At 36.3% G+C, this 11205-nt stretch overlaps 2 protein-coding genes across 4 annotated transcripts; both read left to right on the top strand.

Annotated features, from left to right (window-relative positions):
* LOC133878173 (protein BUNDLE SHEATH DEFECTIVE 2, chloroplastic) lies at nucleotides 1-4127 on the top strand. Of its 3 annotated transcripts, none has more exons than XM_062316684.1 (4): nucleotides 1-328; nucleotides 604-640; nucleotides 3343-3410; nucleotides 3825-4127. In XM_062316684.1, the coding sequence occupies exons 1-4, from the start codon at nucleotides 23-25 to the stop codon at nucleotides 3828-3830; spliced, it is 417 nt and encodes a 138-aa protein (XP_062172668.1). In that variant the 5' UTR covers nucleotides 1-22; the 3' UTR covers nucleotides 3831-4127. The 3 variants fall into 3 exon arrangements, with proteins under 3 accessions (XP_062172668.1, XP_062172667.1, XP_062172666.1); XM_062316683.1 differs by having other exon boundaries at nucleotides 3343-3420; XM_062316682.1 differs by having other exon boundaries at nucleotides 3343-3426.
* A 1533-nt stretch (nucleotides 4128-5660) lies between these two features.
* LOC133877887 (carboxylesterase 15-like) lies at nucleotides 5661-7961 on the top strand. The gene is made up of 2 exons (XM_062316338.1): nucleotides 5661-6531; nucleotides 7438-7961. The coding sequence occupies exons 1-2, from the start codon at nucleotides 5840-5842 to the stop codon at nucleotides 7742-7744; spliced, it is 999 nt and encodes a 332-aa protein (XP_062172322.1). The 5' UTR covers nucleotides 5661-5839; the 3' UTR covers nucleotides 7745-7961.
* Nucleotides 7962-11205: the final 3244 nt, after the last annotated feature.

Below are 11205 nucleotides of genomic sequence, written 5' to 3'. Positions count from 1 at the left end.
CACATAATCTGTTTTTCTATCCATGGCGACACTCTTTTTCCACCCACTCGCTTCTCTCTCTTCCTCTTCCTCTTCTTCTTCTTCTTCAGCTTCAGCGACATCTCTTAGCGCTACTCATTCTCTTCCGCAACAACCCCTATCTAAGCCAGAAATCCCCGCACTGTCCCGCTGCTCCTCTAGATTACTCAAAGCCATTCGACCCACAAGGCTCTTCGTCCACCCTGTTTTGCTCTTCACCGGCGTTGATAGCCCTTTGGATACCCAAACTTTCCTTGCCACTATCAGTGTCTTGGCCGCCATTGCTCTTTCTCTTGTTCTTGGTCTCAAGGTAACAATTTCTGCTCCTTTAACTTCATTTCAGTTCTGGGTTTTGTTTCTTTTCCTGGAAATCGAATCTCTTAGGCTGGCTATATTTGCGTATACACACACACACGTACGGACACATACTTACAAACTAACATAGTTTTTTATAATTGTATTTCAAAAAAGTATTTTCCGAAAGGAATGGAGGCCTATCGTTTGGAGATTTCGGAGTTTAAGCTCTTGTATTTTATGGGTTCTGATGATTTAGTGATTTTTTTTTTTTTTTTAATTTTTGCGCAGGGAGACCCTGTTCCGTGTGGGCGGTGCGCCGGCAATGGTAACTCTTTCTCTGGACTTAAGTCTATTTGATTGACATGGATTTTCAAAGAAGTAATGAATAATGGTTTACAATTAACTTGAATTGTTTGCAAGGTTCTGTTGTCTCCTCCTACATGGCTAAATATGTGTAAACAGCATGTTTTTGCCACATTTCGCTGTGTCTTTTGTTCTAATTGTACAACTTTGATAATTAGCAATATAGAATATCTTTCCAATGCCGGGTAGATGGTTTACAGTAATTAGCTAAAAGAAAACATAAAGGTAGATGGCAGTGGTTTGTATATAGTCATCTTACATAGATATATGATTTCATTATTCGCCTTGTGTTTGCGTTTTTTAAGTTTTCTAATCAGTTCTAAATTGAAAGTGTCTGTGATGCTGGTAAAATCATTGTAATTGAAAATTAGCGTACTGGAACATAAGTATGTGGATTCAGTAAACATTATGGAGCAGGTCGTAAAGACTTGTGAGAAATTTTCCCATCATACATTCTGGTGGATGCTTTGCACATCTAACTTTACACAATGGGGTTCATGTATTTGTTTCATGATACAAGTTTTAACTTGTAGACAATGGCAAGAAATTTAAATTTAAAATTTCAGATGTGTGGCTTACTTAAGAGCACATAAACATGTACTTGGATGTGCAGTGAGATAGCAACAGAGCCGTTTAGATTGAGGGAAGAGCACTGATTTACATTTGAAGAAGCACTCTTGTTGGACTTTCTCTTGTATGAAACAATTTTGTATAGGGTTTAGTGTGCATGGCTTCAGTGGTGGAGTCGGTATTTTGGTTCACAGGGAATAAGATTAAAAGATAGAGTTGAAAGAAACAATTGATTAAAAACATTAAAGAATATAACTAACAAAATAAATAAACAATTCAATATTATCATATTTTATCATTTTAAAATATCTTTTCTTTATAATGAGTTATAATATGAAAACGTTTTTGTTGTTTGCAAAGCAAGATTAGTTTGAGGAAAATTAAGCAAGATGTATTTTCTTTATTTTTTACGTCTTTCCTGTTATTGGAAAGGGAACCAAGTACAACCTTAATCACATAGAATTTGAAATTTCCATTGTTGAAATTCTTAAAAGGTAGAGCATTTCCTGAAGAATGGGAATGCTTATATTTAAAGATATCAAAAGATAGAAGTGGAAGGACTACCCTTCTTTACTTTACAATAGCATAGAATCTACTGATTAACTATAATCAACTTTGTAAAACATTTTTATTACTGACATTCACTGAATGATGCAAATCATGCAATCAATAGGAAAATGGATATAGCATGTGATATTTTTCTTAATGGGCCATTTGGGAACATACCTTTCAGCCTATTTATTATCCTTTTGCATTATGTTTGGAATCTAGATCCTTCCCTTTAAGAATCCCATTTATTTTCCCAATCCTTTTGAAAGTTGATCACATCCTGGGGGGTAATTTATTTTCCCAATGTCTTTAGGCGGGCCAGATGGGTCATTTGCCCTCTCTCGCCCAGGCTTGGCTCCACCTATGCATGGCATGGCAAGAATTTGTTCTTGTACTATTATGAAGTAATTCAATCTCTTGCCTGTAAATGCCAATTTTTTATTTTATTTTATTTTTTTTTAAAAAAATCTACTCTAAAAATTCACTAGAAAAAGTGTGCTTGACAAACTAGAAATTGAAATACTTTAGTATCCCAATCAATTAGCTAAATAAATGGCAGTATCGATCATATTGCATAAAATGTGGTGGCATCAAACTCTAGTATGTCGAGGGAAGTCCATACAAACAATAGTGTCTTCACTTAAGAAGCGCAGTTTATTGAATGCCATCATATTGGTGTCAGTGCATGATGGAAACATGTATTTTAAATAATCAGCTTGGGTTGATTGTGGGGGCCTGCTTAAAGGTAAGGGGTCATCCATTGTGGTATACTTTGTATATTCAATCCTGACTGATGAAGAGATACTAAAAGGTTTTGAGGAAAATCCATACTTTTGAGAACCTCTGAGAACACCAAGAATTTTGTTATTGAAGGAAGAAAGAAGACCATATGTTTGGGAAATCACATGTGCATTTCACTTTGTTGGTTATTGCTTAACTATAGTACACGTGTATTTCAAACCACTCAACCCCCGCCCCCCTCCCCAACCAACCAAAATGCCCCAATTTGTGGTTAATTGGCTCCGTTTATAAACTTTTCTTCTTCTCTCTTTTGTTTTCTATTCTCAAAACAAAAATATTAACAAACAACTTAAAACCCAAAACTATTTTTACTTTAATGTCACATCAGAACAGTTTTTCAAATCAAAAACAAAAAACCACCACTCAAAACACACTTTTCCACATATGTATAGCCTGCATGTGATTTGCAGAAACAGAATACATCAATGTGCTAGTGCTAGTCCGTGTAAGTGATGTTTATCAAAACATTTTCTATGTTTTTATGTTCTGTAATTCATTAAGTTTTTGGTTGTTTGAAAAATTTCGCTAACCCCTGTTCATCAATTGTGCAATAGTTGTGAAGCTCGATCACCCTGCAATAGCATGATTCTTCCCCTTAGTGTCTCTTTTCTGCTTGTAGTGACCTATGATTTTGAAAGCAATTCACCCCCCTGGTGTCCCTTTTCTGCTTAAAGTGACCCATTAATTTTGTGTGTGGTGTTGGAGGAGAATAGCATGTTTCTGAAAGTGCTCTTTGATGGGCAGGTGGCACAAAATGTGTCTTCTGTAACAATGGTAAGATGAAGCAAGAGATGGGCTTGATTGATTGTAAGGTGTGCAAAGGTGCAGGTATTCCTTTCTAATGTTAGATATACTTCTGACAAAGTTGACAAAAATGGGACTTTTGGAAATATAATATGAATTATTCTCCCCATTTGAGTTCTCTACCAATTTGAATGAGTTAGTTGGGTGTTTTATAGTGTGAGCATTTTGATGTGGTCTTTGTTATTGCTTTTCTTATTGTGATGATTTTAGGACATAAAACCCATTCAAGGATTTTGGTGAATGATCTTTCTACTTATTTTTATAGGCCTTCAGCTTTAAATCATGCAGATTGATGTTAATTGTTGCCTTAAGCTCAAAATTTGATGCCCTTAAATTATATCATATTCTTGAATTGTTGAATTTGTTTTAGTTGTACTTCTCTTTACATTTCTCCTCAACCAAAATCAATTGTCTCTCTGTAGGATTGATATTATGCAAGAAATGTGGAGGTTCTGGATATTCTAGACGGCTATGAAATTGGTCTGAGATTTTTTTTTTTTATTTGATTTTCTCGATCCTTCTATTTTCAGTCTGTAAGATTTTGCCCTGGCTTTATTTTTTGTTCTTGTCCAGATCCTTTTTTTTCTTTTTGGGTCTAGTGCCCTTGTTTAACTTATTAGAAATTGGTGACGGAGTAAGGAATTAATGAAAAGTTGTAAATTCTGATGTAACGTTTTCTTTCCATTTTAGATGATTATCTAATGATTATTATCTTCTTACTAGAAGTTATTGGGCACCTTTATTTATTTTTTCAATTCTTACTGCAAAAAAATAAAAAATAAAAAAAAATGAAGAAGAAGAAGCAGAAAAGAAAATGATAGCACTACAAAAAACCGCTTATTTTGAGTCATTTTTGGGCATAAAAACGACTCAAATCGTTTTAAGTCATTTTTTTGGATTCAGTTAGAAAACAACTTAACATATAGCGTTTGAACTCTAGGTTAGAGTCGTTTAAGGGATAAAACGACTCTAATTGTTAGAATTGCTTTATATGAGTTGTGACTACGACATAATGCAGTGGTATTTGGGTGATCTATTAGTTCTTCTTCTACAATGGTATGTAAAGCAATTGAATCATTGGAGGCTTTTTGAAGTGCCAATGCTCGGCAATATTCAGAGGAAGTAATAATAATTTTTAGGAACATCAGTTGGCAAACCCCTTTGAATGGTTTTTTCAAGATCAATTGGAATGCGGCTGTTAACAAAGAAAACAGAAAGATGGGTATTGGTGTTATACTCAAAGATGGCAAGGGAAAGGTGTTGATCAACAACGTTGTCAGCGCCCAAAGATTATATTATTGCATCTGATATTGCAGAAGCAACATCGGCATTACATGCTCCACTAATTTCTACGGAAATTGGGTCTGCAGAAGGTGATGCAGAAAGATGAAAGAAATTAGAGCCGACATAGCCACTTAATTGTAGACACTAGAAGGGCACTGAAATGCTTGCACAAATGGAATGTCAACCATGTCAAGCGAAAGCTAAATGGACCAGCCCACTATCTTGCGAATGAAGCTTTATCTATGATGGAGGAACATGTTCTTATAAAGGAAGTCCCCCATTATATTTATGATATTATGTCTTTCGAGCGATGTGCTTAATATGTTTTTCTAATAAAAGGTTCACCAACTCACTTCAAAAAAAAAAAAAAAAATCCTTATAATCGGAGTTTCAAAATTATTAGAAACATGTTTGAAAGATTTGTTTAGTATTCAGACCGACAACAAAGTGAAAGATATTCTACAATTAGCTATGAGAAGGGCTTAGTACTAGTTCTTCCAAATCAGAGTACTTAAACGGTACGTTTTGATGTACTTCTTTCTGATTCTTTTTTTTTTTTTTTTTTTTGACATGTCCATACAAGAGGGGATGTTTTGATGTACTTCTTAGTCCTCACCTTTTAGCGCTTTTGCATGATGCGGCTGTTTTCGTGTTTAACGGTCCTAGACGGGAATAACAGATTTTAGAGGAATATTAAACATTCAATCACTATTTTTTTAGAATTTGGTTCTAAATCGATGTGTCATAATCTCATGAGATTTATCATTTTGAAAAATATGTCACAATTAACCCATGAAGTTAGAACCAAATTTTGAAAAAAAGAAAAAAAAAAAGAAAAAAAAAGGTGAAATATGAAGTATTTCTCCGGATTTTTATCGTTTCTTTCGCGGGCAATAACGTAAGACAAACCATGACCAACATGATCTTCTTGGATCCAAACCAGTGTCCCATTTAAGCATTTAAGGCACCCATGACCCACACCCACCCCTACAAACACAACAAAAAGAAAATGCCAGTCGATTGCCACACCAACTGCCGGCCCCCAACTCTTTTGTCGCATTCTTAATTCCTTTTCTTCTTCTTCATCTTCTTCTTCTTAACCCTTCTGATCACTTCCTTCAATTCCCTCCGCAGACACCCAAACAGCAAAACAATGTCCGACACCGTTGCCTCTGCCGCTACTATTCCACCCCACGTGGTTGACGATTGCCGAGGTGTCCTCCATGTCTACAGCGATGGTTCCATCGTCCGCTCTTCCAAACCAAGCTTCAACGTCCCCGTCCACGATGATGGCTCCGTTCTATGGAAGGACGTCGTTTTTGACGCCGCTAACAACCTTCAGCTCCGCCTGTACAAGCCGGCCACTTTCTCGCCCTCTTCCACCTCCAAGCTCCCTGTCTTTTACTACATCCACGGCGGCGGCTTTTGCATTGGCTCCCGCACCTGGCCCAACTGTCAGAACTACTGTTTCCGCCTCGCTTTGGAGCTGCAAGCCGTGGTCGTGTCTCCGGACTATCGGCTGAGTCCGGAGAGTCGGCTCCCGGCTGCTATCGAGGATGGATTCTTGGCCGTCAAGTGGCTCCAGGCCCAAGCCGTGTCCAGCGAGCCGGACTCGTGGCTGACTGAGGTGGCTGATTTTGGTAACATTTTCTTATCGGGTGACTCGGCGGGTGGGAATATCGCTCACAATTTGGCGGTTCGGTTAGGATCCGGGTCGCCCGAGTTGGGTCCGGTTCGGGTGAGGGGATATGTTTTATTGGCGCCGTTTTTTGGTGGCACCGTAAGGACCAAGTACGAGGCTGAAGGACCAAAGGAGGCCTTTCTGAATTTGGAGCTCATTGACAGGTTTTTTTTTTTTTTTTTTTTTTTTTTTTTTTTTTTTTTATTACTTTTTTGAAAGAAAAAAAGTATTATATTACGTTATTTATGAATAAAGAGTAATATAATGCTAAAAGTCACTCTTTTGTTATTTTTGTGTCTCTCCAAAAATGATGTGGCTTTTAAAATTATCATTGAACATGTAATTGATCACTATTAAATTTTGATTAATTTATGTTTTTAAAAAGAGAAATGATTCTTTACCACCTAAATATACAACTTTTCACCACCTTGTCTATGTGGCAAGGTGGTCCCCCACTTTATTTTATTTTTTAAAAATAAAAAAACTCTAAAATTAGTAGGAGACCACCTTGCCACATAGACAAGGTGGTGAAAAGTTGTATATTTAGGTGGTAGTGAATCATTACTCTTTTAAAAATCATGTTTTTAAATCGCATGTCTTAAAATCGCTATTTTTATTTCACACATTTTGAATTGTAAACCTAAACGGACCATAAGTATAGTTAGTAAACTGTTATATGATTGTTATACAATTGACATGACATGACAGTGAAACCGTCTAGAATTTCTGGCAGTTTTGCCCAAACTATCCAGAATTAATTTTTCCCACACTATAAATAAATCGTCAAGAATCAATTCCTGACGGTTTTTCACCTATTCTAGACGGTTTAAAATTGTCCAGAAATAGCCGAATTTTTGTGGTGATGGCTGATTTTCTGCCATATTATCAAGTTATATATATATATATATAATGCTATTTAGTATATTATTATACGGCTCCAATATTATTGAGATGACGTGACAGTAAAAATCAATTTTCGAAAAAGCAAGTACTTTGTAAGAAAGAGAGCCAATTACGTGATGCAAGCAATTTTAGCATCTAATATAAAATTGTTTTATATAAATGGGTAGGTTTTGGAGGCTATCTATTCCAATTGGGGATACTACTGATCACCCACTTGTAAACCCATTTGGGCCATCGAGCCGCAATCTTGAAGCAGTGGATCTTGATCCCATCCTGGTGATAGTTGGGGGAAGTGACTTACTGAAAGACAGAGCTGCAGATTATGCAAGGCGGCTTAAGAATTGGGGAAAGAAGATTGAGTATGTGGAGTTTGAAGGAAAACAGCACGGTTTCTTCACTATTGATCCTAATTCAGAAGCGGCAAATGAATTGATGCAAATCATTCAACATTTCATGGCTGAAAATTCCAGCTAGCGAGGAGTACTGCATTCGTGGCCATGTACTTGAAAGCTCTAGTGCAGTGGGTGGTGGTGGGGTGTTTTTGGTGGTTTTTACTTCCTTTTAAGTTGGGCTTCTATACACATACATGCATTGAATAATGTTTAATTCTCTGGACCTTGGACTCTCCCATGTGCGTGATTGCCACTTTTTAATTATTTAATCAAAGATTTCTTCAGCTTTTTTTCCTTTATGGTAAAATGTTTTTTTGTCGTAAAATATTTTCACCAAAATCATTTTTTAGAAAAAAAATGATTTTTCTTGAAAATATTTTTTGACTTTTGGCTCGTACGAAAAAATCATTAACGGCCTAAAACTGAATCCAGCAACTGTGGCCGGAATCCGGCATTGTCCGGCCACCTAGGAGTGAAAAGGCGGTTACGGTTAGCGGTTATTGGCCAAAACCGCGTTATAAACCGGCAACCGATTTTATTTTTTATTTTTTTTCAGCCTTTTTCTGTTGGTGTCCTACCGCCTACGCCGATTGCCGATCATACAAAAACTAGTAGATTCACATCATCAACCACAAAGATTCAGATCTAAGACCTAGAATAACAAATCAAGGTACAAATATTTAAATCTAAGAAGCAATACAATCTCAGTGACCTGGTGAAGGCGACCCGATCTCGACGAAGGTGACACGATCTCGGCGAGAGAGAGAGAGAGAGAGAGAGAGAGAGATGAGAGTAGACTGAGAGAGTGAGAGTCGAGAGAGAGGGGGAGGTGTGCGGCGCACTGGGAGTGAGAGAGAGATTTTGTTTACAATAGGATGAAAAACTGAATTAGGTTTTGTTTTAAAAAACTATATACACTAATATATATATATATATATATATATATATATATATATATATATATATATATATATATAAAATAAAGGTGGTTAGCGGTTAACGGTTAGCGGTTATGGGCGGTTATACGGTTAGCGGTTATGGGCGGTTAGCGATTATTAGCGAGCGGTTATTTCACCCCTACAGCCACTGTCGCAGGATTCCGGCGAACTAGATTCCGGTCAGATTGTCTAGAATCTGACCAATATGGCCGGAATTCCGCAAAAATTTTCAAATTCCAACTAAACTGGCCAGAATTCGAGAATAATTAACCGTGGTAGATGTAGGTGTCTGATATTGAACCACCTCAAAATGAGATTTTTTATTTTTTATTTTTTTCACCTAGTATATATCTACATTCTACAGTACATATCCATGTATACAGTTTCTGTGCCAATCAACAATTGGATTTAATTGTAAAAGAAATGTACAGCAAATGTATCCCAAATGAGCTTGTATCTAGTCTACCCCAAAATTTATTGTATCTTTTCTATCTCTTGCTTCTGTTTTTACTCTCATATTATTTTTTTTTCCATAAATTTCTACACAAGTTTTTAGGCCTTCAAAAAAAAACAGTGAAATATATTGCATTTTGGCACAACCCCATGGTTCAGATATACACTGCAGTCCGGGCTACTTCACTTTGTCATCCCATAGGGCGTTTCCCTCTAGAACTCGTACTTGGACAATAAGGCAGCATGCACCTGAGTCGCATTCACTCTTGTGAGAACCCTGTTTGTGTACGTGATATAATAAAGAAAGGAAAAAAGGAGAAAATAATAAAATAATAAAATTGAAGAGTAGCCATTAGTACAGTGCCTATAAGCGAAAACGAAAACAATAATAATAATAATAATAAAAGAAAAAAAAAAAAGAAAGAAGCAAAATATGCAGAAGGTTGTAGTAGTTGGTCCTCTTCCTCTATCCTTAGCGCAGGACCCAGGGGGTGCTTTGGGGTCCATAAAGTTGCATAAAAGTCAAATAAAAACACTAGAAATATATTTTTCTACAACAAATGTCCGCCTCATATATATTTTACTCATCTCCTCAAAGACAAATTGCCCCCCTCAAATGGGTTTTTGAAGTAGGATTGATTTGATTAGCATTTTGTTAGCGTTTCTTTTTAGTGTTTGATTTGTGAGGCTACATTAAACTCTTACCCAAAGTCAAGACCTTTGAAAGGATTAATGATATGAGCAACACCTACACTTTTTACTGTCAAGATTGTCGCAATATATTAGTGAAGAGTTCAAAGTGGAAGCTAGCTTTCCTTTTTTTTTTTTTTTTTTTTTTTTTTTTTTATAATGAACGGTGAAAGAAAACATAAACAAGTTGGGACCATAAAAGCTGATTGATGTTGAGTGCATTCCTCACTAAAATACATATTTTGCAAGTGAAGAGTTTGAAATTTATCTCGGATGATAAGAATAGCTTCCCATTGACTAATTACTTTTCTTTAGAGCCATTCACAAATTATTAGGAGGGTTCGAGGAAGTTAGCTACAAACTTGATTGGTATGTTGCAAATGTCTCTTAGATTGATTTAAAAACACATCACTTTATTAAATTGATTTGTAGCTAATTTTTGTCCGTTCAACCCCATCAATTCATATGCTCCGGTAAGAGAGTATGTTGGCATATTGATATGGCAATTATATTATTGCCAAAAAAAATGACAAAAAGAGTAGGTGAATTCTATCATCGCCAAAGATTACTATCAGTTATAAGACAATTGTTATTGAAAGACATCATCTCAGTTGTATTTTTTAGGGTAAATGTATAATCAATTCCTTAGTCGATGTGCAATTTGAAAATACTCCCTAACTTTTTAGTTTTCAACATTGACTTATTAACTTTTCACGATTTCGAATTTGGTCCTTTCATTAATTACTTTTCCATCTAATTTTGCAAATTTTATTTGGCTGAGTCATCGTTTGTCCACGTAAATATCAACAATTCAACTTAAAAAAGACGCCGTTTCAATATTTCCTTAACTCTTCAGCTCCAAATAATTTTTTTAATAATTTTATTTAAAAAGAATTTTTTTTCTTTTTTTCTTTTTTTCTTTTTTTAAAAAAAGGAAGGGTTGGGGTGGCGGCAGCCACCCCCTTGTGGGTTTGGGGGCACCTGCCGCCACCCTTGGGAGGGGGTTGGCTGGCAGACCACCCCTCCCAAGTACTTCCTTTCTCTTTATTTTAAAATAAATCGTGATTTTTCGGAGGCTCGGTTTTTTATGGTCTTTTTGTTAAGGTGGCCGGTGCTTTCACGTGGAGGTTGTGAGACGTGGGTTCGATTCGAATCATGTTATTCCTAGTGCGTTGATTGACATGTATGGCAAGAACTATGAATAGAGAGATGTACATCGGTTGTTTGATGAGTTGCCCGAACCGGATGCAACAGGCTGGACTTTGTGAAAACCGATAGTTTCCTTGTAACTTCAATTACGGTCGTGTCTGGGAAATCAGGAGTTAAACTTTCCCACATGAAACGTTGTTTGTTTGTTTGTTTGTCTTCACTCAAAAAGTTGTGTATGATAGAAAGACAACCATGCATGATTCATCATCAACATATAAATTGAAAAGAAGCTCACGGCCTTTTGGGTGTGAGG

Source organism: Alnus glutinosa, chromosome 9 (genome assembly GCF_958979055.1).
Source record: "Alnus glutinosa chromosome 9, dhAlnGlut1.1, whole genome shotgun sequence".
In the NCBI taxonomy this organism is placed as follows: Eukaryota; Viridiplantae; Streptophyta; class Magnoliopsida; order Fagales; family Betulaceae; genus Alnus; species Alnus glutinosa.
The sequence above is the reverse complement of the archived record's forward strand: the minus strand, read 5'-3'. Positions and strand labels throughout refer to the sequence as shown.